The sequence below is a fragment of the Etheostoma cragini genome, chromosome 2, assembly GCF_013103735.1.
Source record: "Etheostoma cragini isolate CJK2018 chromosome 2, CSU_Ecrag_1.0, whole genome shotgun sequence".
NCBI classification, from domain to species: Eukaryota; Metazoa; Chordata; class Actinopteri; order Perciformes; family Percidae; genus Etheostoma; species Etheostoma cragini.
The window spans coordinates 28,284,590-28,310,783 of NC_048408.1; the positions used below are offsets into that span (position 1 = coordinate 28,284,590).

A 26,194-nucleotide genomic window follows, 5' to 3' on the forward strand; every position below is an offset into this window, starting at 1 on the left:
GATGTCAAATAACTTCACGGAAACATGTAATGATCATTTCAGGGTTAAAGCTGGAGTTATAATGGCATTTAAACATTTTATTTGTGTTTTCACTGTAGAAAAAGAGAACTGAAGTGGAGTTTGTTATAGCAACATACCCATTAGGTTTTTCTTTACTGTAATGAGATAATAACAGTGAGAAATAACTAATTATCACGAATAAAAGAAAAGTTAACTGACCTCTCAAGGGTATTAGAGCTTCTATAGAATAGTTAACAAAAAACAGTTGCAATACCTACTGTAATATGAGCTAAAATAAAACATATTGATGATAAAAGGATGGGATTAATACAACAAACTTTAGCTTTTCCTGCATACGTGTCAAGTTTATTTCAAGTGAAAAGGTTTCATACTAAGGTTAAGTTCAGGTCGAGTTTGATTGCTGTTACACACAAAAATCAAGTGTAGAGGGTTGTATCTGCTGGGGGCTAAAACATCAAAACAGGTTGTCATTAAAATGTACTTCTAAATAATTAGACTTCCAAAAGACATGTAAAATAATTTAAGTTTACAATTAAAAGGAATTATCAAATTTTGGTATTGTTTTAAATTTGTTAAATTGAAATGTATGTGGTTCTCTTAATGCTGTATTCTCACAAAGAAATATATGCAATCAATGGTTACCAGCTTAAATAAACAGACTAGTCAATATAAATACCAGGCTGGAGATTCCTTCTGTGTTCAGCGGGTTTTTTGTTGATTGTGCTGTACAGTGCAGCTGAATCCTCCCCGTCTGACTTCTGGTTTTGAAAGCAAAAAAAAGTTAATCAGGGATTTTAATAGGTAAGACAATAAATGATCAAACTGCATCAGGCAAATGCAACAGCGATGAGATGTGTCCAAGCTAATGTCATTCTAATCTCAAAGTCAGGATCCTGTTCCTGTGAGGGGAGCCGCTCACCTCTAAAATGTGACTGCAGCGTACACAACGCTGTCTCCCTCCTCCTGTCTGTGGAGCCGAGCGGGTCTGATGGAGAGAGAATCTGGCTGCTTCTTGGAGAACTGGACACTGGCATAGTGAAGGTCCTCCTGCTCACTGGCCAGCTCTCTCTGAGTAGTTAGATACTGCAGAGACAAGGTTACAGTTACTTACAGTAAAGTTACTCTACGCAGCCAGTCGTTCCAGGAAGTATCATTACAGGTGGGGAGTAGATTGCTGCAGCCCAATCAAATTGGTCCAATAGAATTTTGGAAACAGAGCAAGACGACGAGCTTTCACATGTGACCCAGCAGTCTGCTTCAGCTCTTTTTCCTCACCTGTTCCCTGGGTTTTGGTTTCTCTTTAGGCTCAGGTGATTGCTTGGAAGCCCTCTTCTTTCTGGTTAGAAAAAATGAAATTCATAAATTATTTAAGTCTGACAAACTGACTGCTTCAATGATTTCACTGAGTTAATTAAAAGAAAACATTTTAAGCAAACATATTTGGAAAAGAAAATTTAGGCCAACTTTAAAATCATAACCCCAAACTGTCGCAGATTACTGACTTACTTCCTGTTACAACCTATTGTATCCATAGTTTTGTGTAAACATAATGGTTATCACGTAGATTTAAAGTGAACTCTTGCCTTATTTGACAGAATGTATGGCCAAACCTTTACGACAATAAGGTCCAAGTTGACATGTTTGAGTCATGTTCGTTTCAATGACTATGAAGGTGCTTACCTAGCCAACATAAAAACAGAGAGCAGTATGACAGCCAGGACAGCGGCAGTGGTTGTTCCAACCGCTTTTGATTTCCATGCTCTTAGAAGTGGTGAAAAATATGACAACGCTGATGATGCAAGATGTTCAGCACCATTAGCCTCAGAGTTGTCTCGCTTTGCCAGACCCTCCTGGAGTCTGACTACTCCTTATAGCATTTAGGGATGGTCCATAATAGGATTTAAACCAACAACCCTCCGGTTCCCAACCCAACTCCCTACAGACTACAGAGCTACTGCCACCCCCACAACTGTGTAAAAAGAAATGGTCCCTGCTGTCATAATAGTACTTAAGCACATTGAAAAAAACTGTAACATGCGTCCAAAAGGTCTGAAAAAGCTCAGTGTGTCAAAACCAAAAGTCATGGCTGGTGTTTTTATCTACTACACTTTAACCAATCCTATTGCACAGCATTACATCAGATGGTGTGTTATGATCTCTGCTGCAGTGTGTGCATGTGTGTTTAAAAATAAATCTTACCTGCTATAACAGTCAGATGTAAGGTGGAGCTCTGACGTCCTCTTCTGTTCTGGGCTTCACAGGAATAATCCCCACTGTGTTCAGGTCTAACATCAGTGATGGTGAAGATCTGTCCTGATGCTTTTGGTGAGTCTTCATTCTCCTTGTACCAGGTGTAGTTAGCTGCTGGGTTAGCATCACTGCTACAGGTCAGAGTCACTGAACTGCCCTCCACTATCTCAGCAGAGGGACTCACTGACGCAGAGGGACGCTTTGGACCATCTGGAGGAGAACATGTAGGGAGCCAAATCATTAATGTCAGCAGACATGCTGCTTGTTTGGACAGGTTTAAACTTAAATGTACACACATCTTTGTGTCCCTCTACCTCCATTAAGGAGTACATAAAATGAACTCTTACAAACATATGGTCACATGAGACAATTTTGTCTTTGGTTTCCTGGAAACAACAGGTGGCTCTACTTCCGCAACCGCACAAATCAACCCACTAATCCCTACTTTTAAAAACAATGTTCGCCTAAGAGAAGTGCAAATGTTTAATACTTACACTGAACATCTATAAATACAGACTTAGAGGATAACTCTCCATGCTGATTCTCAGACTTGCAGTGGCAGTTCCCTCTGTCCTTGGAGCTGATGGAGGGAAAATGGTAGATGTCTTCTGGTCCATGAAGTGGACTGGCCAATGTTTGGTTCTCCTTGTACCAGGTGTAGTTAGCTGCTGTGTTAGCATCACTGCTACAGGTCAGAGTCACTGAACTGCCCTCCACTATCTCAGCAGAGGGACTCACTGACACAGAGGGAAGCTTTGGACCATCTGGAGGAGATGATTTGACATACGTTAACTATAAAATCAGCCACATGTTGCCAATAGTGAATTAAACCTCTCCATAAGCAACTACTGGAGCTGCTCAGTTTAATACAGCCGCAGACTGTGCCTATGAAGCAGAATTGAAGACCAAGAAAGACTATCATTCACAAGCATTTTCTGCAGAAAATGTATTTTCTAGTACAAACTGAATTTCACTCACATTTCACATTAATAAAGATGGATTCAGATGTCCTCTTTCCCAGCTCGTTTTCAGCTGCACAGTAATATTCTCCAGAGTCAGAGGACAGGATGGAACTGAAGACAAGCTGTGGTTCTTGGTCAGAAGTTTTTGGTTCTCCACGTACCAGGTGTAAGTAGCTGCTGGGTTAGCATCACTGCTACAGGTCAGAGTCACTGAACTGCCCTCCATGATTTCACCAGAGGGACTCAGTGACACAGAGGGAATCTTCAAAGCATCTGGAGTAGAAAACATTAATACGTTTATAAGGTGGAGAAGACAATATTACACCCAAAGGGACTGGGTCATGGAGGTTGATGTTGGATATACATTTTTTGTTAAGTACACAGTGGAGTAAACTCACAAACTGGCAAAGATCTGTAAATGTCATGTCCTTTCAAAGCACAGGAGATGATGTCTCCTAGATAAAACCGGTCTTTATATGAAGAACTTTGCTCCTTCGTGATTCTCCGTCCATTCTTGAACCAGACGTAGGAACGCCGATCAGTTGGACTGCAGCTGCTGTGACACGTCAGCTGTGCATAGGTATAAGAATGGTAGACTAGTTTTCTGCTCACCTTAACCCGAAGAGCTGGATGTGAGGAGAAAATGGCGTTAGCTAACAGACATTACACACATGCGATAATCTTTACAGAGAGTGTCTTAACTGTGAAATACTTTGAGATATCTGTAATCTAAATGATTAACACCTCGCACAAAAGTGGGTATGGAAGTTAATATAAACCCTCTGAGAATCAGTGAAACAGTTTTTTACTGTTTTTTCACTTAAACTTGTAACCCATATTTTTGTCACACTTTCTGTTGATGCACTTAAAAAAAAAAAGGTTTAAACATTGTTAATACTGTATATGTCAGTTACAAGCCATGCATTGAACTTTTGGGTTGCAGTAAAGCTCTTTAGCTGATGTGGATCCTCCTCAACCATGACACATAGCAGTTGTTCAACCATTAAGTGTCGTTATTAAAGAAAGTAGTCTTCCTGATTAACTAGTTTAAAAATAAACTAAACACTAGCCAAAGCCTTTTTCACAACCTTGTAATCCAAAAGTTATTTCTTGCATTGCATTATCACTAATCTTCAAAGCGTTTGAAAAGGATTTTTAATAAAGCCATTAGATCAGCCTGTATAGACCCATGGGTGACTTATGTTAAACTGCTGCTGTTAATATATCAGTTTGTGTTGATCAGTACCTGTGACAGTCGGAGTTGTTCCAGGTAAACTGCTCCTCCATTCAAAGCGTGGTGTTATGAACTTGAAGTGATACTCAGCTGAGTCGCTCTCTCTCAGGTCAGAGATTCTCAGAGTGGAGCGTCCTCTCTCTGTTTCTACCTGAACACGACCTTCATACTGGGAGTCTTTACTAAGGTCTCCAGGCTGGGAAGGTTTCTGTCCTCGACAACTACGGCCAGGACTGAACCAGAATGCAGATTTGATAGATTCATAACTGTCGTACGTGCAAGAAATGTCCACTGAAGAGCCTTTGAAGGCGCAGATGCTTCTGTCAGTGTAGAGCACTCTGTGGCAGTGCTGCCTATTTACACCTGAAATATAAAACATTCTTCAGTCTATTTTTTCACAGAGAAAAGGTTGTATTGTCGTTGAGCTACTGACAGCAGAAGTGAGAAAACACGGTGTTGATATAGAAAGGAGAAGTGAGCTCAGACATTTTTAAAACATGTCATTAGACAGTGCCACAGGCGTTCTGTCAGTGGAAGACTGGAGTAAACTCACACACTGGAGGAGAAGGGAAGTCCTCCCGTCCTTTAAGAGCACAGGAAAAGCTGTCTGACCACTCAAAGTAGATTGTAAAAGAAGCTGTTTCTGCCTCAATTTCTTGTCCCTTCTTGTACCAGATGTAGGAAGGATGATCAGGGAGACGACAAGCGCTGTGACACCTCAGCTCTGCCTTGGTATAACCCTGGTGGACTACTGGTTTCACCTCAACCCGTAGATCGGGATCTGTGAAAAAGGAAAAGAAATACAACTTCTTTATACATTTATATGAATCACTTTTGACATCATCTATGCATGGGTGTTCATGTTTTCCCCTCGTGAACAACATATCTTGAAGAGAGAATGTAATCTCAAAAGATATTTTACAAACAAATTCAGAGCTTTCAATAACATAATGTGGTCTTGTGATCAGTCAACTGACTGATCGAGGGCCCCTTCCCTACTTTTTACCACCCATCTTTGATTTGGCCTTTTTATTTTTGATACAAACTACACACCTGTAAAGTTTCATGGCTGCAACTTGCATGGTGTGACGCCATCCGTGACAAAATCTGTTTGTACTGTATGTACAGTGTATACATCACTGTATACTTTATATAGATGATAGATATAGATGATAGAAAGAAAACGATAAAAGGTATCAAAATACCAGAACACATACTGAAAAAACCCATACTTAACCACCCAGGGTCTGAGCCTGGGTCTGTCCCAGGTTTCTTCCTAAAAGAGTTTTTCCTCACCACTGTCGCTACTGTTGCTTGCTCTGGAGGGCACTACTAGATCTGTTGGGTCCTTGTAAATTATAGAGTGTGGTCTAGACCTACTCTATCTGTAAAGTGTCTCGCAAAAACTCGTTATGAATTGATCTTATAAATACAATTGAACTGAATACTTGAGAGGAATGAAAATACGTACATTTACAGTAATGCAAGTGTAGAAGATGAATGAAGTGAGTAACAAAAACCAAAATGAACAAGATTACGTAAATTAAAATATTACCTGTGACTGACAAAGTGACTCCAGGTTCACCAGCAACACTCCCACCTGATTGGTTTGTTGTGAACATGAACTTGTACTCGGCTGAGTCCCTCTCTCTCAGGTCTGAGATTGTCAGAGTGCAGCTGTTCTTACTGCAGTGGTTCTGCACACGGCCTGAATACTCCGAGTCTGCTCTCAGATCCACAGGCTCACGATCACTAACTCGAGTAAACCAGATTGTTTTTTCAACTGCAGTATCACGGACATTTATCCTGGATGGGTATCTGTAGGTGCAGCTTATTTCAACTGTTGAGCCCTTTAAAACACAGGTCTCAGTAGGATTGTAGGTCACTCTCCAGTTCTGACCCTGCATTACTGTAACACAGAGCACAGTCACACACATCAAATCAATCAAAGCGTTTCTTTATGTAAACCTGCAGGGGAACTAATTCCAAATATCCAAAATGCCACAAAGTATATTTACTCAAGTAATGTACTTCAGTAAAGATTTAAGGTACTTTTAGTTTACTTTGAGTCCTTTTTTTTATGCTGCCATTGGTAAATATTGTACTTTTATGGATATGTGTGTTAAGTTATTTAAACAAACGATTGGGGAAACAAACGCCTCTTGTCCGATAGTCTCCTGATAGCTCCAGGCAGCTCACAGAGGGGTCTGTGAAGGTGGACAGGCCAGGGGGCCAGCCGTCGACCCTGGCAACCGCCGGCTGTCACGTCAGCTGTGCAGCTTCAGAACTCCGACACAGTCGGACCAAATTTGCAATTAGCCACCAATTGTCAGGAAAAGGCCCATATTTGAGCTTTAGATAATTGATTTCTCGCGTAAAAAAAGTCTTAGAAGTGAATTTAGTAATTGTGATTGTTGCAGCGCTTTGCTCACCATCACACTTAACTTTTAGCAGAATCAGGTCTATTTTGACTTAAGATCGCAAAACTCCTCCCTCCAGTAGTCCCTCACATAAAAAGAATGAGCAGTCCCTTAAGGCACCTAAACATGGAATAGGGTCCAGGTTGGAAAATACCAAACCTCTTCAAAGACTTGAAAATTGCAGTCATCATGGGATTTATTTAGAATACTTTTTAATCCCATTTATAGTTACATTGAATAAGTGAACTAAATGACCTACAATATAAATGTGGCTGTACATTACCTGGCACAGACAGAAGGAAGACCAGAAAACCGCTCGCTGCTGTTGAACTCATAGCTGCTCCTCTCGTCCTTGTGTGGCTTCACTGAGGGAAAAAGACAAAATGTACACAAGATATAGATAGGTCACATTGAAGCATTCTACTTCAACGTTCCTCTCTGGGTATGAAAGTAAGCCGGCGATAGAACGCAGACGGTGTTAAAACCCACTAGACTTCCTTCCTCTTCACATTAACACACACAGTGGACCAGGTGCCAGTAAGTTACTATGCCAATGACTTGCTTGGCAGAAAAAGACACCAGTTTTGCGACCTGCTGCGACCAAACCGGTTTCACCCACACCACCTCTTCAACACTAACATTATTTCTTATGTCTTCTTTTTTTAATGCACAAGCCAGTATCTTAAACAATGTTTTAGCAATCCTCTCAGCAGTTCACAACTTAACCTAAGTTCCTAAGGAGACAATGGAAAGTTTTCAACATCACTTTACATCAACCTTTAACTGTGGACATGAGGTGAGAGCATTTCACTCTTTATTGAAACAAAATAAAACACTACGGAACAGAACGTGGAAAATGTAAACAAATGCAATACAGAACAAAATATTTAGGCCATAAAAAGGTATTTAAAAAAAAAGCATAATGGTATAATGAGCTGTGATGTAATAGAATATACCACATAAATAACTAAAAACCAACAACCCAATTTTGATAATAACACTGGTAAAAAAAAACAAAAAAAATAAGAGCATACACAAGACAAATGTCGGGATATATATAAATATATATCTATATATATATCTATATCAATATATCTATATATATATATACAAGCAAGACATGCAGGAAATCGTCAAAGGCGAGTCAACTGAATGCTTTATTTAATGGTGTAAAATAATTAAAATAAACATGTAAAATATTTGTAACACCAAGGACCATGTTGGAAATAAGTGTTCACACTTTAACATGTTATCCTTTGGATTATGATGTCTGTTAATTCCAAAATTAATCAAAAACATTAATATCAAACATGTCCAGAAAAAACAAAAGTTTAATCCTATCCCTTTTTCCACTACTACAATATACAATAATGTCCATGCATAGCTACAGGTGTGTCATAAAGTATTTATATCATATTTCAAACAATGTCCTACATGTGTTTATTTACACCAAACAAAGAAAAGAAATTGTACCTATGTACAGTATATACAGTATATTGCCAGGATTCAGAGTTACAGTTAAAGTTGGGGGATAACTCTCTGATAATCATGAATGTCAGTGAAAGTGTACGGCAATCCATTGAGTAAGTGTCCTGTCCTGATGTTTATGTGTTGAGGACAACAATGGAAATAAGTCCTGGATTTCCTGTTTTTTTCCTGATTGTATTTGATGTATTTTCATGCGTAAGTCATAAAGGCTTTTCAATTCAATAAATCAAATCAAAGTTGTTGAGCCATTTTAGTCTGGAACAAAGTGGAGGCTGCTAGCATGACACGGCTGCTAGCATATATTACCTATTTAAAAAAAATGTAAAAGAATAAGGAAATACTAGAGTTTCCTGTTAAGTTCAGCAGTTTTGTTGACTGTACTGTAGCATGCAGCTGGATCCTCCCCCGTTTCCTGACCTCTGTTTCTGAGAGGAAAAAAAATATATTAAAATCGAATACAAATAAAAAAACTGAGTTAAAATGTACGCAAATGCAACAACCTATCAACAATAAATACCTTCTAAATGCATGCCATTGTGAGATTTTAGTTAGAGAAGAATGTTCTGTGAGAAGAGCGGCTCACCTCGGCGGAGGACTGGCACTGTTAAATTTGACAGCAGAATACTCCACTCTGTCGTCTTCTTCTTCTTCTTCTTGGTCCTCGTGTCTGCGGACGCCAGCTGGTCTGATGTTGCAGTAGACAGGGTCTGTCTGGCTCTGGGAGAAGTGGATACTGGCGTAGTGAAGTTCATCCCGCTCCTCTGACTGATTGGGTAGACAGCGCAGAGACATATTTACACTCACAATTATAGATAATACAATAGCTAATATAATCGCTAATTAGTTGTAGTACATCTTCATCAATTAATCCATCTATTGTCCTTAACTTCTCCTTGTCCGAGTCATGGTGGCAACAAACTAAGCAAGATAGTCAAGTCTTTCTCCTCCTGCTAGATCTTAAAATGCTCATATTATGCTTTTTGGCCTTTTCCTTTTCCTTTAATGTGTTATATATCTTTTTTGAGCATGTCATAGGTTTACAAAAGGTGTAAAAGCCCAAAGTCTACCCCAAAGGGACTCACCATCTCCAACAGATAACACCGTAATATAAACTGCTCCAAACAGCTCTACTGTAGTCCAACCTTTACTTCAGAGACGAACGTGCGTCACACTGTCACACAGGTAATAATGCTCGTCTAGCTGCTGGCATGGCGCGCACTCATACTCTGCTTCTGACAAGTTTGCAGTACTTACTGAGCATGTGCGACTCCCGACAAAGATGGTACAGAAGTGTGATGCCTCACTCTGTAGCTAAAATAGAAAGCTCGACACAGAGGGTGAAAAGAGGAGCTGCAGCAATGTACAGGACAACAAATATATGGTGTTTTCTGAAAATTAAACCACTGTTTCCTATTCTGGTACGACCTCTAAATACAATTATGAACCTGAAAATGAGCATAATATGAGCACTTTAAGGCCTTTTCTGAACCTGATGCGGTATGTACCCCTACCAGCGTCTGCTGCTGAAGGTCAGTAACAGTTGATATAAGTATATAAACATTTCCGTATACAGAAAACATTTTCAGGGAAACATCCAGGAGGCATCTTAACCACAGACCATGGGCACAGACTTGGAGGGGTTGAACCTTACTTGCCAAGGATGTTTCCCACTCCATGATAGAGCCAGCACAACTACATGATCTGCAAAAGAGACAAAGTCCCGAGGTACCAAGACCTGCTGACTATGTGCTTGACTTGCAGAAGAGAATGCAAGAATGTGTTAATGCAACACCTCCCACATCTTAGGCCATGGTCATTTGTTGTTTTTGATTGGTTGCCAAGATTCAAGGAGGATTCATTTGTGTGAAGAAGGGTGGCTTAAAAGCCACATGGAACCAAGTTGAACTTTAATGATACTGAATGACATAGGAACCAGAGCTTCACAGGAAGTTACACAGAATTGTTCTCCTTGCTCACCTGTTCCCTGTCGTCTGATCCATCTCCAGGCTCGGCTAATTGCTTGGAGGTTCTCTTTTTTCTGGTGAGGAGAATTTATCAAAATCAAACACATTTATAATTTAGTTGCAAAAATACTGAACAAAATAGATTTTCAGCTATTTCCTTTACACTGGTTTCGTGAAAAACAAACAAAATCTACTCACCTTATCAGTAGGAAGACAGAGAGACAAACGACAATGAGGATAACAGCAGTGATTGTTCCACTGATGACTGATTTCCATGTACCTGGGAAAACAGGGATACAAGGTACCAGGAGAGGGGACCATAAATGGGAGTTTCATTTAAATGTGGCAGTGCAAAGCTCAAGAACTCTGATCTGCATTCCCCTTGGCCCATATGAATGAAAATGTGCGCTAGTTGATGTGCATGCTCTCATTGTAGGCCTTCACGATAGGGGGAAAAATATGAATCACAATATTTTAGCTTAGAATTGATATCATGATTCTCTGCCACAATTTTTTCCTCACAAAAGGGTAATGTTTATTGCACACATGAACCATGATAAGGGCCCAAATTAAATTAGAATTAAAAACAAAAAAACATAAAAAAGTTTATTTAAATATTAAATATTGAAAACGGTCTATTTCATAGCCTGCATTTCTTGCTAAAAAAAGCCCCTAACTTAATAAACATGCAGGTCTATTAAAGTAAAAAATCCTGTCCATCACAACTTTCATGTTTTTATAGGTCATGGTGGCGTTATTATGGGTCATGGTGGCGTTATTATGGGACCCTCACAACTTCTAGGCAAGACCTGCAGTTCCATAGCATTTACACACTACTATTGGCCAGACGTCTATGCTTACAAAAGGGTTAACATAACCCGATTTGTTCAGATCATATCCCCTGACCAATCAGCTATCCTTACCTAAACCATGCAACGTCAATGCCTAACCCCAACCAATCAAGCTCCTTCATGGAGGGGGGATTGCAGAAATCTGGGAACACATAAGGACATCACTCCTGACAGGGCAACATCAGTCAGACAACAGGGCAACTATGTAAGCGTTCAAATACCGCAAGTACGGTGGGTCAAAGTGAAACCAGGAAGTCAGTATGATGAGTAACTATTTTGGTGTAAGCTTCTGTTTTCTCTGGGATTTGGTTAAACCCTGCCTCTGGTTTCTTGCCCCAGCTGACGACTTTTTAATAATGACATGTTCTGACATTCAAGCTATCTACTTTTAATGATTTCAGTCTTATCAGATTTAGTCATCAGCTGCCAATACACAACACAGTCACAGTCATTCAACTCACAGATCACTTAATTACAATCTGACATCAACATGTGTAGGTGTAAATAACAAAATAATCTTACCTGTTACAACAGTCAGATGTAAGGTGGAGCTCTTACGTCCTCTTCTGTTCTGGGCTTCACAGGAATAATCCCCACTGTGTTCAGGTCTAACATCAGTGATGGTGAAGATCTGTCCTGATGCTTTTGGTGAGTCTTCATTCTCCTTGTACCAGGTGTAGTTAGCTGCTGGGTTAGCATCACTGCTACAGGTCAGAGTCACTGAACTGCCCTCCACTATCTCAGCAGAGGGACTCACTGACACAGAGGGACGCTGTGGACCATCTGGTAAGCAAGTAAACAATATGTATGGAGACATATTCCATAAATATTATCATGCATGATTAGATAGGTCTTTGCATTATTAAAAAGTGACTTACAATGGACATCTATAGATAGAGATGAGGAGTTAATCAGTCCATATTGATTCTCAGACTTGCAGTAGTAGTTCCCTCTGTCCTCAGATCTGATGGAGGTGAAATGATAACTTCCTTCTGGTCCATGAAGCAGTGTTTGGTTCTCCTTGTACCAGGTGTAGTTAGCTGCTGGGTTAGCATCACTGCTACAGGTCAGAGTCACTGAACCGCCCTCCACTATCTCAGCAGAGGGACTCACTGACACAGAGGGACGCTTTGGACCATCTGTATACAAACATAGATTATAAATTGATCAATAGCATCTTTATTTAGACACCGTTGCCTCATAAAAGCCCACTCCTTTGAACCCCACAGCACAGCTTGTAACGCAGGCTTCTTCTTAAAAATGTCTTCCTAAACTATACTCCATGTGTACTCAGTAGTGTGTACCTTAAATAAAGAGCAGAGCATGTGACAGATTTTACTCACATTTGACATTAATAGAAATGTTTGCTGATGTCCTCCTCCCCAGCATATTCTCAGCTGTACAGTAATACTGTCCAGATTCAGAGGACTGGATGGAGATGAAGACGAGCAGTGGTCCTTCACTGAGGACATTCTTCTTGTACCAGGTGTAGTTAGCTGCTGGGTTTGCATCACTGCTACAGGTCAGAGTCACTGAACTGCCCTCCACTATCTCAGCAGAGGGACTCACTGACACAGAGGGACGCTTTGGACCATCTGGAAAATAAGAATGTCATACTACTACTTTGTTGTAATTAATATTATTCAAGATAAGCATTTATTAAGGAAGAAATTAAGGAAAGTAAAAGGGAATATTTTAACATTTCAATGTGCTTATACTTAACTGGTCACTATCTATGACACTCCGCATTATGTGTACTTTACTCCAATAAAACTCTTTATAGCAGTAAGGTAAAATATTCCATTGTTCCTTTTAGGTTTGTTTTTTTAATAACTTTTTTGTATTTTTTATCTGGGTAAAAATGTTCCCCCATTAATATTTGTGTGGTGTGAGTGCTTTAAAATGAAAACAAAAAGGCTTGGGAAGTGAATTAAGCTTAATGATTGACATCACAATTTGGTCATAATAAAGGTTTATGAAAAGGAACTGAAATGTGGGAGAGGTTAAAGCTGAATAGGACTTGTTCTTGACTGTTTAAGTAAAATCTTCCGTCAGATGATTATAGTGAAAGAAAGAAGTGAACTCACACACTGGAAAAGAGGGGAACATCTCGTATCCTGATACAGCACAAGAATAGTTGTCTGCAGGATTAAATACGTCTAGATGAAAATAAGATGTTGTTATAGGATTGAGTTTTTTCTCTTTAACTTCCTGTCCGTTCTTGTACCAGATGTAGTCATATTGGTCAGGCAGCGGACACTTGTTATGACATGTCAGTTCTGCCCAGGTAGGCTGTTGGTGGGATCCGACTGTTGATGTCCTCACATGTACCTGGAGCTGTGGATCTGGGATTAACCAACAGAAATGTTATTTTAGAATCAAGTGTCAATATATGTATCAACAAGGTTTATTTTATGTTCAACATTTAAAGCAAACTGACTTTCATTAAAAATATTACCTGTAACAGACAAAGTGACTCCAGGTGAACCAGTATATCTTCCTCCTTCTTGGTTTGTTATGAACCTGAACTTGTACTCAGCTGAGTCGCTCTCTCTCAGCTCTGAGATTCTCAGAGTGCAGTTGTTGTTTTTACAGTCATAGTGCACACGTTCCGAATAATCCAGGTCCATTGTCAGAGCCGTATAAACATCATTTCTCTCTTTAGTAAACCAGAATTTTTCCTTAACAGTGGTGGATGGGTATCTGTAGCTGCAGTGCATTTCCACTGTTCCCCTTTTTAAGGCACACATCTTAGTAGAGGTGTAAGTCACTCCCCAGCCTCTTTCCCCCTGCATCGCTGTAATGCAGAGCACATCAGAAACTACAATCACATTCATAACATCTGAGGACAGAATTAAATACTTTGTGAAAGTACTTCAGCATGTAAACCTGCTGGAGAACTGGATCTCCTCCTCAGAGTGAGACTTGGCAAAATGTGTTAAATGTGTTTTTTTTTGAAGCAGATTACACACACACACAAGCACACAACCTGCCTGGTAAACAAAAAATACAAGCAAAGTGTTGTTACCCAAGTGTACAGTAGTTTTGGTACAGTACACTAGCTGAAAGGCTCCACCAGGTGGCGGTCTACTGATGAAGGACTTAGTAAACTCACACACTGAAGGAGAGCGGGAGTTCTCATGTCCTCTTAGAGCACAGGAGTAGCTGGCTGCAGGATAAATGTAGGCTGAATGAGAATCAGATGTTTGTCCCTGAATGTTCTGTCCATTCTTGTACCAGACGTAGGACAGATGATCAGGTAGACGACAGCTGCTCTGACACTTCAGCGTTGCCGTGTTTGAGTAGAATCCAATAACCCGCACCTGGAGACCTGAATATGTTAACAAATCTTCATTTTAGACTAAACTGTCAACAGACACACATACACAGATTTAACTGACATTCCTGAGATGTTGAACACTAAATTAAAAATTAAGTTAAAAAGTAAATTATTAAATATTCAGATGAAACATAACCTGTGACAGACAGAGTGACTCCAGGTGAACCAGTATATCTTCCTCCTTTTTGGTTTGTTGTGAACCTGAACTTGTACACAGCTGAGTCGCTCTCTCTCAGGTCTGAGATTCTCAGAGTGCAGTAGTTGGGTTTACAGTTATACTGCACACGATCTGAATACTCCGGATCCGTTGTCAGATCCACATAAACATCATTACTCTCTTTAGTAAACCAGAACCTTTCCTTAACAACATCACCAGTGGTGGATGGGTATGTGTAGCTGCAGCGTATTTCCACTGTTGATCCTTTAACAGCACAGATCGGAGTAGAGTAGTAAGTCACTCCCCAGCCATTCTGACTCTGTATCACTGTAAGAAGAAGAAAACAAAATCTAATCCATAACATCAGAGAACAGATTCATTTCTATGCATCTTTTTTTGCCAGAACTGAGCTGAACTACTTTCCAAAACTTCTTTCAGTGGTGTCAAAACATTTGAAAGACGCAGGTGACTTACAGTAGGTTGACTCAATTAATTTATTAAGTTAGGTTCCGACAAAGAGGAGCACAGTCCTAACATGTTGTGATGGAAAAGTATCCTGGACAAGCTTTACAAAACTCCGAATCAGAAAGGTTACTCTGCTTTTATTGATATCACTTTTTTGCTCCCATGTTGATATGGCTAAACAGACATGAAGTCAAAATAAATTAGGGCCTCCTCCTTTTATTTCATGGACTTCATCCAATTTTTCTCATTACAACCGACTCAAGTGACATGTCAACATCAGGGCTTTAAGCATATGTATTCTTATTAAGCATGTACTCTTTACCCAAACCCCATGAGTAATACTGTACAGTGTACATATTTATGATGAAATAAATAAAATATACTGAAACTGGTACTTTGTTTAGTCCTGCCATTTATATTCAATGCAATATTCAATGTGTTGAACAATAGAATGCATTTCCTTTTATTAGTTTTAAATTCAACAGGGAATCTGTGCGTTTTACCAGAATACTAAAAGCAGCAGAAATGCAGAACTGAGTACACTTTAATTTCTGTTTATAATTTGGAAGTAACATTGTTATTACGATAGTCAACGTAGTCACACAATTTGCACCTTATATTGCCTTACGGTAATTAGGGCTGCACAATATATGTGTTTTTTTATCGTCATCACAATATGTTATATGATTATAATAATATATAATACTAATGTTTAATATGTTTGTTTGTACCTTTCACCAAGGTAAATTCCACATAAGTGGTCTTATTGGGGCAATAAAAACCTTTCTGATGGTGATATTACACATTGCTGAATGGCCAGGACATACTGCAAAAAACACTCAGAGATTTTTTGTGTTACCTGAAAGAAAATAAGAGTAGAAAACTGCACTTTAAAATGTAACTGTCATTCTATTTTTAGTGGTGCCTTTCATAATTGATTTATTTTTTAAGATTATTTTTGGGCTTTTACACCTTTAATGTTTGACAGGACAGCCAGGTGAGAAAGGGGAGACATGCAGGAAATCGTCAGAGGTTGGATTCCAACCATGGACCTCTGTGTTGAGGCATAAACTTCTCAGGAAATGTGCGCCTGCTCTACCACTGAACCAACCCAGCAGTGTTGCTTTTTATATTCAAATAAATGTTTAATGTGTTCAATAAAAGAATGTTGGAAATTATTTTGTCTAATTACTTTTGTATGTATGTATTTAGAAAGGCAGAACTCAGTTCTCTTTACAGTTTATCTATTGTAAGTGATATCGTTATCACATTTTGCCCACTTTCCTCACATTGTGCATCTCTAATGGTTAGGATCTTCCTACTTTGTATTGCAACTGCTGCAGATCATTTTTACACAGAATAAAATAGAGTTATATCTTATCTTACTAAAACCTTGACAAATACTCCATCACAATTTGAAAATAATTTGCTGTATTTTTAAAGGAAATTGCCTAATAAGGTTGGCCCTTCTCTGCCAGGAATACAAAAGTCTAATAGTAAAAAGTATAACAAATACAAATTCTTGCTAAAACAAAAATATTGAAACCAAAGTCAAGATTACGTAGGCTACTGTATATGTAAAAGGTCTTATGTTGTAAATCCAAATTGTGATTTAGTACTAGCACTGTGTTGACTTCCAGTCAGTGGCTTACCATTATTATTATTATTATTAAATTATTTTACATAATGTAAATTCACAGGCTGCCTCTTAATGGAGTCTCCCTTTGCTTGTCATACATGGGATTCCACACCTTAAGGATTAATATATTTTTCACACAGGGCTACCTCATGTGAGCAGCCGAAAAACAGTTTCAGTAAAATAAAAAAAATAAAAGAAATCACATTCAGCCTAATAAAAAAGTCAGACATTAATGAAATGACAGAATGGCTTGTGAGACTCTCAGAAAGTGCAGGGGAGCCATTTATATTTACTTACCAGCAAAGTTAGGAATTATGTAATGTAGACGACATACCGTAATTGTATCCATATTTCAACATTAGCTTCATTAGCTTCCTTCGAGGTACATTACGAAGCTAAGCTAACCTTCGCTCACTCCATCTTTGAGACCATGGAGTGGTGGAGACGCGAGGGCACCGCGCGGTCTTCCCAGGTGTGGTTAATTAAGGAAACAAGATGGCGAAGCAGAATTGCTCGTGCTGCTTTGCATCAGTTTCCAGTCAACAGTCCCCCCCTGCATCCTCCCCACAATGTTGCTGTGTTGTGTTAAAGCAGAGGTGAGTGTCTTTTTTTTCTTCTTTTAATTTTTTAAAATATTTTTTCTCTTTAATAAAAGTAGCAATAACTACTGGGTAACAATACTCTATTACAATTAAAAGTCATAGGCTACATTCAAAACGTTACTTTGAAGTACAAAAGTAGCATCAAAATAAAGTAGGCTAGGGGATATGAATAACTATATGCTGCTGGTGGCTTATCATATAAATATATATTATAATGTAGCCTATTAGTTGTTAAAAAAACAAAGTATGTCATGTGTGGAGTAAAATATAATGGAGTAGACGTATAAAGTAGCATAAACTAGAAATGCTCGATAACAATACAAGTACCTAGAAACTGTACTCATGTACAGTAATGAGTAAATGTATCTAGATACATTTCACTACTATCTCTACTTTACACAACATCACTTTGCTGTGTTACCAAAATATTAAGTGAAAAATTAGAAAATTGATAAACTAATGAGCTGTGCTGTACTTTGGCTAGCAAGCGGGGAGACGTACTAAGTGCACTTAAAATGTCGAGAGTTTTAAGTTTAAACACTCAATCACTTTACAGGTCAGATCTATGAACATGGTGACCTGAGAATGATTTAAATCAAATGGTAACTTTGTGTAAAAATCCTATAACATAGTAATAAAAACACAGTACCTGGTGCAGTGAGGAGAAGGACAACCAATCCACTCAAAGCTGCTCCTCTCATGTCTCTGGGTGTAAGTTCAGAAGCTATAAAACATGCCTGCAGGTAAATAAAGTAGCCTATACGTATGTATCAAGTCAGTCGCATTAGAAACTTCACAGGAAAGTGGGCTGTCTTGAAAAGACAATGTGGTCTGAGAGCAGAAGACAGAAGTCAAGTTGTTTTAAATACACCCAACTTCCTTCCTCTTTACATCCTTTACATGCATGATGAGCCAGAAAAGTTAAGTGGGAAAAAAACTAAGAAGTAACTTGTTTTTATCTATTTAAGGAAGCGTGAGAAACTAGTTTTGCGGAAAATAAGAAAACCACTAACACATGAAAGACCATTTCAAGAGAGACCTTGTGGGTTTATCCACAACTTACAGCAGCACAGAGACAGACTAATAAGGAAAGTACCGTATTCAAATACTAGCGTGAGCAGCAACTTGTCAGCACTATAAAAGAGAATTGTGCAAAACAATAAAGAAAAAAGAAAAACGTAGGCAGGACGGCAGCTGTGGTGAAGCATTTGTCATCTGTGGTCTCTCACACTCCTTTAGGTACTTCCGCCACTACCACTGTACAACACAGAGCAACCTCAGCCCTACAGCACCTCCCTGTTACAGTAACCCACCGCCACTTCCTGTGGCGCTGCACTGCTGGCGACACAGGCACGAGAGAGCGGGCGTCTGTGGTAGTCTAAGTTTGACAAATATATAAGTTTGGCAAGTGTGTCAAAAGTCTATGTCAAGGCTGCTGAAGTTCTTTGAATGCTGGTGGTCTCCTTGGTGAGAAAGACAAGAACAAGAAATAGAATTTTACTATTGGAAAGAGAATTGCCGGAGCCAAAGTTACAAATCCTACTACAGCCACACCAAGAACCACCCTTCAATAGCAGCTCGATTGGTTGGGTTTAGGCTATTTTTTTTGTTTTTTATTATTATACATAGATTTTTAAAGATTATGTGTTGGGGCTTTTCCCTTTATTAAAGTGACAGTGGATAGACATGAAAGAGGGAGAGAGAGGGGGATGACACGCAACAAAGGGCTGCAGGTTGGATTCAAACCCGGGCCGCTGCAGGACTCAGCCAACATGGGGGCGAATGCTCTTACTGGGTGAGCTACAGCCCGCCCCATTATTAGAAATACATTTACAAAAATTCAGTCATCACATCTCATAAACATAAGATTATAGATTGATAATTGCAACGATATAATAAGCAAGCACGTAATAAAGTGATAAATACAGTATAAACAAATAGGGTTTGCCGATTGTTCGGGGGCTAGGACTTGCACATGGAAACATGGACGCCTGGCCACTAGTAGTGTGTGAATGCTTTTGAAGGGCGGGTCTTGGCGTGGCTGTAGCAGGATTTGTAACCGGAGAGTGGCTGCTGCTTATTACATCCACATGCTTGCAATACGATGACACCACACTTACCAAAGGCAATGAGCAGATGTTGCAGCTGTATGGCAGGGACTGGCTGCTGTCCTTGAGGAAGAAAGCTGCTCCAGAACCAGGAGTGTTAGATCATATTCCGGAAGAGAGTGTGTCATGTCCGCAGATAAAATAATGTACAGCTCAATAAACTGTTTCTACTTAATTTGTTCATTAATCCCCAGTGGGGAAATTACAATTTACACTCTGCGTACACACTTCGTTAGTCATCACACACAGGCCGGAAATACACACACATGCTCAGGACTTATACATGCACTAATGGAGAGATGTCAGAGTGAGTGGGCTGCCAGCTGAACCAGCGCCCTGAATGGTTGGGGGGGGGGGGGTGTATGGTGCCTTGCTCAAGAGCACCTGGCAGTGCCCAGGAGGTGAAGAGGCATCTCTCCAGCCACCAATCCACACTCCGTACTTTTTGGTCCATATGGGGACTTGAACCAGTGACCCTCCGGTTCCCAACCCAACTCCCTACGGACTGAGCTACTCCCACCCATAACTCTTAATATGGAGACGGACGTCTTCTTTTAAGATGCCTCTCCTCTGCTGTCAGTGAGCAGACGACAGATATGAGACTATTAAAGACTACATTTCCTTCCTCTTTTGATCATTAATATGCAGGGAGAGCCATACACCATACCGACACCAGAAAAGAGCGTTCATAAATAGAAGAGAAAAACAGAGACAATTCATCTCTATGTGCACTGAGACAAGATGTCTCACAGTCTGCTGGCAGGGTTCAACCTCAGCAACATCCACCACCACTATACTGGTAAAATATGCAAGTAGCGGGTAGATTTACTTCACTCACCAGCCCCCAAAAAAAAAGATCTATTGAGTGGACATTTTTAACATTCACTATCCATTTGGCTGAATGACAAAAAAGTTCACTGTAAAGCCTTTCTGCAAGTGAACAGGAATGAATTTAACCTGTGAAATATGAGGCAGTTTTACTGAAGCAGAGTATTAATTACAAGAGGGGATGGAAACATATGTATATTATTTTCTTGGTATGTTTCTTCTCTTTACTCTCCGCGGTCAGGTTGCTTCTCTTTGCAGAGAAATGCAGAACACTGAGGTGTGAGAAACTCACATGCATGTTAGTGTTAACCAAAGACGAACATGTAAAACACAAACAATCAAACTGGTAGTTTATGTGAAGACACACAATAGTGATATAACGATGTTGATATTGATAAAGGTACTTGTTGTAGCCAATTTTGCTGAGTGCATGTAGAGCCGTGTGTGTGTGTGTGTGGTAGGTTTGTGTGAATGGTTTGTTCGCTAAGTCAACTGTGTGTATGTGTGCTAATCAGAGGTTAGAAAGGTGAGGGGGATGGAAGAATTAGGATCTGGTTTTGAGATCTAGTCTGCTTGTTTTTAATTTTTCACAGTCAGTCTTTTTCTGAGAGTTCTTAAATGCATTTATAAAATTAAAGCTTAACCTTAAGACGGTTTGTACCTGCAAAGAATGGAAATGGTTTCAAATTCCCTCCAAGACTGTGTTCCCTTCATAGCCTCTGATTAGCACACTACACATAGGTGTACAGGTGACATAGCAAACAAACCATTAATTCAAACCTATCACGCACACACAGCTCTACACAAACGCACCAAAATTGGCTACAACACAGTACGTTTTACAACTTTGGCTGTTTAGGTGGATCTGTTGGATAAACTGTGTGCAGAGATGTCCTACTTATAAAATGGGATGAAACACAGGACACCAGTAGGACACTCTGATAGAGCGGACCTCTGCTAAAGAACTTTATTTATCCGTTAGGAGCTTCATAGGAACATCCACAGCAATGGGGTCAACCCCGCCCCTTCTCTTAGCTTAAAGTTCTCGTTTCTTACTAAAAATGCTCAGCAGATTTCTGAAGAAACTCGAAGATGAGGACGTCTAGTACCATGTAGGAGGATTTAGATTACTCTCCAAAACAAATCTGTTTAATCAGAGCAGAAAACAAATAGGAAGTCAAAGGCTTAACAAGATGCACAAAAAGACTACAAATCCACATTGAATGAGCCATTTAAGAGATTGTACTGGACAAACACTGACTCATCAGGCCAAAGAACATAAGAGGGCAAAACTAAATGTTCATTATTTTTTATTTAAGCAAGACAAAAAGCAAAAAAAGTATCAAAGTATACATACAGTACATGGTGTTGAAAGTACAAACATTTGTTAATGTAAGAAAGCAATATAGATGATTGTACTGAGCTAGTGAGGCAGAGGAAATCATTTACAAAATAAGTACAATACTCATAATTAATATTTGGCTCAGAATGAGTCTAGTTGTGATGGAACCGGTTAAAAAAAGAGAGAAGAAGAAGTACATGGTAAATGGTCTGTTATCAGTCAAATAGTTAAATATAACTCTTTACTTATATCTAGTAGAAACAGCTGTAAACTACACATGAAAGACATGTTCCCTACAATAGCAATGCAGCAAAATAAGAAGTTGTAACAGTCATGTAGAATATACTTCTCCGGGGAAATGTGTCCCCCGGTAGAAATCTTCCAGCCCTTCCAGGTCACAGTTCAAACTTTGAGGTCTACAAGGCCTCTCTGTGATCCCATCATGCACTCTGGTTTAAAATGAATAGGAAGATGGTGTCTTTACATTTAAAAGACTTTCATAAAAACACACCAATGGTTACAAAAAGAGGTGAAGCCACCAACAACGGTGATGCAATATAGTCAGTTGAGTTTGAAAGAGTCATTGTTAAAGATTGAAGACTTCTACCCAAGTCTTGTCTTCATGACTGACCTCTGCTGTCATTTGGTGCTAATTTGCATGTTAGAAATCTCCTCACATGTTCTGACTTTTTCTCTACCGTCACCATCAAAGACTTAAACCCAGTCTCACGGCAGTTCTACAGCAGTAATCCATTGATCCATGTACACGGACAAATTTGTTGTTTTTTGTAATGTATTTGAATGGGAAGCATGTTTTGTGATAACTGCACGACTACGGTAGCAAGTAGTATAAAAAAAGCCAAAAAGTCTGCGCAAGGAGCTTGATTGGGGTGGTGAATGAGTCAAAAACACTAGACTTTCACCCAAGAGACCGGGGATCGTCTCCTGCGTGTGACGTGTCATTTCCCCATTCTTCTTTTCTTTTCCTAAACCCAACCTCTGTATAGATGCTTCCCATTATGTTCTGAGCCCCACAAAAAAGGAGAAATTGAAATACATGAGATGAAATTTCGTGCTCACCTCCATGAAAAAACGACATAAATGTGTCCGTGTACACGAATCAATAGATTAAAAATAATGTGACCATTTCACAAACTGCAATGAGACCCTGTTGAATATATCCATAAAAAGTAATACGAAAATATTGCCATTGTTGGCTTGACGGTGCTTTCCAACTAAAATAACTTCCAGTGTCTGCAGGTGGGAAGCCAGTTGGGGATCACATCCCTTGTTGCAGTAACATATGTTTTCCTGTCTGCACGGGGACGTTTGGGAGGAAGACCAGTTAGAGACTAATTCAAACTACACATGAATATTGGCCTTTCATGAAATAGACATATACAATTTAACAAAATAAATCATGAAATACTATACTCATTCTTTAGAGCTGACTCATGCAGAGTCAAATGAAACTCTGGTGAATGTTTAAGTAATACATTTAAGTTTCTATAAGATATATAAATGTCTCCTTGTATGTTCTTGGAGAGGGCCATTCTGGAAATAAAACATGTAAAAATCAATGGTTACCTGATTATTTGCGGACAAATGATAGCAAAATCAGACTATAAATGCAATGCCTGCTGTGTTCATCAGGTTCTGTTGACTGTGCTGTACAAAGCAGCTGGATCCTCTCCAGGGTCCCAACCTCTGGATCAGAGACGAAGAAAAAAAGACATGAAAAAATATAATTCTCATCACACTGTAATAGGAATGTAAAAGCAATGTATTAAATTCAAAGATGTGAGATTTGTAGTGAGGATAATGGTCCTGTGTGAGGAGCTGCTCACCTCGGGGCAGTACTGCGTCTGTTGACCCTGACGGAGGCGTACTCCACGGCTTCCTGTTGCTCCCGGTGTCTGAGGGGCTGAGCAGCTCTGATGTTGGAGTACAGAGGCTCTGCCTGGCTGCTGGAGAGGTGGATGGTGGCGTACTGAAGTTCAACCTGCTCCTCCGGCTCGCTCTGATCAGGTACACGTCGCAGGGACGCAGTTACTTTCAGCTACGCATTTTACATGAATACGTCTTCAATTCAATTTGATTCATAATGTCAAATCATATCAGGAGTTATCTCAGGAATCTTCACAGATAGAGTAGGTCTAGACCACATTGTAATTAACACAGACCCAACAACTCCCCCCAAGAGCAAGTGTTTGGGAAAAAATCCTTTAAACAGACAGAAACCTCGGACAGACCCAGACGCTGCCGGTTGGGACACAGAGACACTGATACATATATACAGAAATATGATTCATATTAATTATGGCAGTTGGTTTGATGAACAGTGGCATTTACAGCAACAATAAAGATAATGTCATTTGAATAGTGCATTCTTACAACCAGGACAGAAAGGACTAAAGCTACAGCAGCGGTCTTAATGATGGAATTCATTTCCTTGCTTTACTAACTTGTTTCTGTATGACTGATTTATTCATATAACATATGAATAACATAAATAAATCACAAAGAAAAGGAAACATAGTAGGAAATGAACAACAAAAAAAGTTTTCTTTTGTACTAGAATGATATACGTAGCTCACCTGTTCCCTGTTGTCCGGTCCGGATGAGTTCCTGGAAGCCCTCTTCTTTCTGGGCAGGAGAATTTATAAAGACATAAAACTATTGAATGCTTTAGTTGCAAAAAACTGGCTTTCAATGATGAATCAAACAATGGTTCAGTGGAACAGAACTGCTCACCTGATCCACAGGAAGACAGAGAAGGAAAGGACAGCCAGGAGAACTACACTGATTGTTCCTGCAGCTATGAACGGACCTCCTCCTGAGATATGATGATCTAAAGAAAACAGTTAATCAGGGTGTTATAACATGTTTAAGCTCATTGGTTCCATAGACGGTTAAATGACAAAATGGTGCATGTGCGCATATTAAATCCATTTAGTTTAAACAATCTAAATATGATTTTTTTTATGAAAACATGTGAGTCAAGGTTCACACCCAAGTTGAAATCTGGACTGTTGTCTTTATTGGATCTTGGTATCAGCGATTCTAGGAAGGCAGAGGAGTCGGACTCCCAGATAACTGGAACAAACTCCTATTTTTTGCCACAACAATGTCCGGCCCTTACTGAACACATTCAAGCTGATACGTTCACAGTTGTAGCTGAATGCAAAATCTTACCTGCTACAACAGTCAGATGTAAGGTGGAGCTCTGACGTCCTCTTCTGTTCTGGGCTTCACAGGAATAATCCCCACTGTGTTCAGGTCTAACATCAGTGATGGTGAAGATCTGTCCTGATGCTTTTGGTGAGTCTTCATTCTCCTTGTACCAGGTGTAGATAGCTGCTGGGTTAGCATCACTGATACAGGTCAGATTCACTGAACTGCCCTCCACTATCTCAGCAGAGGGACTCACTGACACAGAGGGACTCTTTGGACCATCTGGAAGAGATGTAGAGAGAACCATGTCAATCACATCTGATAACGATGTATCGTAAATTTTACCATGGCTTTGTCACATGTTATTTGGGATTAAGGGCTGGTATTTTGCAAACAATTTTTTTGGGGGGCAATCTGTCTGTCAGCCTACACAAAGAGACCACAGTTAACATACCTCCACATCACTTCTTTGGAGATTGTTAATAAGAGTTCTGTACCAAAGAAATAACATTTGAACCAGGTTCACTGGGGCTACATGGCATATGTCTCTCACTGCTGGGTCACCAGATTTCCTTTTCACCAGATGTTTGGTACTTACACTGGACATCTATGAACACAGATGTAGAGTTGATGTGTCCAAACTGATTCTCAGACTTGCAGTAGTAGTTCCCTCTGTCCTCAGATCTGATGGAGGTGAAATTATAACTTCCTTCTGGTCCATGAAGCAGGGTTTGGTTCTCCTTGTACCAGGTGTAGTTAGCTGCTGGGTTAGCATCACTGCTACAGGTCAGAGTCACTGAACTGCCCTCCACTATCTCAGCAGAGGGACTCACTGACACAGAGGGACGCTTTGGACCATCTGGAGGAGAAGACATAGAGACAAAGAAACATTTAACATTTTACTCCAAGATGAATTTGTTTTCATAGTGGAAAATATTTTTTTTTGTTTCATGTTCTAAGAAGCCGATCACTGAGCCTCTGACATGGAAGATCACTGGGAGAGAAGACGACTTTAAAAGCATGTTGAAGGCTTAAGACTGGAATGACTACACAATAAAAACCTAGAGACAAAGACACATTTAACATTTAATTCCAAGATGAATTTGTTTTTAAAGTGGAAGATATTTAAATCAACACTAGTCCATAGAAACACAAAGTGGGCTGTTAAACTTCACTTCCTTCTGTATTAGAAACTCAGATTGTAGAAACGATGGTGTCCTGTTACCATGGTAACTACACTCACCGGCCACTTTATTAGGTACCCCATGCTCGTAACGGGTTGGACCCCCTTTTTCCTTCAGAACTGCCTCAATTCTTCGTGGCATAGATTCAACAAGGTGCTGGAAGCA

The 26,194-nt window shown here is 39.6% G+C and overlaps 3 protein-coding genes and 1 long non-coding RNA gene across 5 annotated transcripts in view; 1 reads left to right on the forward strand and 3 right to left on the reverse strand.

Moving 5' to 3' along the window:
• LOC117961804 (complement C3-like) overlaps positions 1-344 on the forward strand; it is a 32,193-nt gene extending 31,849 nt beyond the window's left edge. For both annotated transcript variants that reach the window (XM_034900751.1, XM_034900744.1), the window contains one exon: positions 43-344. The gene's annotated coding sequence lies outside the window, so the exon portion shown is untranslated. The remainder of the gene's footprint in view (positions 1-42) is intronic.
• Positions 345-374: 30 nt separating this feature from the next.
• On the reverse strand, positions 375-1,783 carry LOC117934697. Its single transcript, XR_004654546.1, has 4 exons — positions 1,702-1,783; positions 1,297-1,357; positions 941-1,104; positions 375-779 (listed from the first exon to the last, which is right to left on the reverse strand). It is a non-coding gene; the product is annotated as an uncharacterized LOC117934697 (long non-coding RNA).
• A 420-nt stretch (positions 1,784-2,203) lies between these two features.
• Positions 2,204-7,364, reverse strand: LOC117951935 (sialoadhesin-like). Its single transcript, XM_034883934.1, has 5 exons — positions 7,171-7,364; positions 6,023-6,376; positions 5,021-5,248; positions 2,766-3,035; positions 2,204-2,481 (listed from the first exon to the last, which is right to left on the reverse strand). Exons 1-5 carry the CDS (start codon positions 7,220-7,222, stop codon positions 2,204-2,206), a joined length of 1,182 nt encoding a protein of 393 aa, XP_034739825.1. The 5' UTR covers positions 7,223-7,364.
• Positions 7,365-8,083: 719 nt separating this feature from the next.
• The window catches only part of LOC117951942 (hemicentin-1-like), a 119,445-nt gene continuing 101,334 nt past the window's right edge, over positions 8,084-26,194 (reverse strand). Inside the window, exons 27-35 of the mRNA XM_034883948.1 lie at positions 25,444-25,704; positions 12,534-12,785; positions 12,069-12,329; positions 11,713-11,973; positions 10,538-10,619; positions 10,330-10,413; positions 8,959-9,140; positions 8,699-8,800; positions 8,084-8,663 (exon numbers count right to left, since the gene is read on the reverse strand). Of these exons, the coding sequence (XP_034739839.1) occupies positions 8,626-8,663; positions 8,699-8,800; positions 8,959-9,140; positions 10,330-10,413; positions 10,538-10,619; positions 11,713-11,973; positions 12,069-12,329; positions 12,534-12,785; positions 25,444-25,704 (1,523 nt within the window). The 3' untranslated portion in view covers positions 8,084-8,625. The remainder of the gene's footprint in view (positions 8,664-8,698; positions 8,801-8,958; positions 9,141-10,329; positions 10,414-10,537; positions 10,620-11,712; positions 11,974-12,068; positions 12,330-12,533; positions 12,786-25,443; positions 25,705-26,194) is intronic.

Excerpts from the sequence above, each read along its gene's own strand:
- LOC117951935 (XM_034883934.1), bottom strand. The coding sequence starts at position 7,222 with ATGAGTTCAACAGCAGCGAGCGGTTTTCTGGTCTTCCTTCTGTCTGTG. Across the intron at positions 5,249-6,022 it reads AGTCACTTTGTCAGTCACAG|ATCCCGATCTACGGGTTGAG; the intron begins GTAATATTTTAA and ends CCTTTTTCACAG. Across the intron at positions 3,036-5,020 it reads CTTCCCTTCTCCTCCAGTGT|ATGGTCCAAAGCTTCCCTCT; the intron begins GTGAGTTTACTC and ends CATCTCCTCCAG.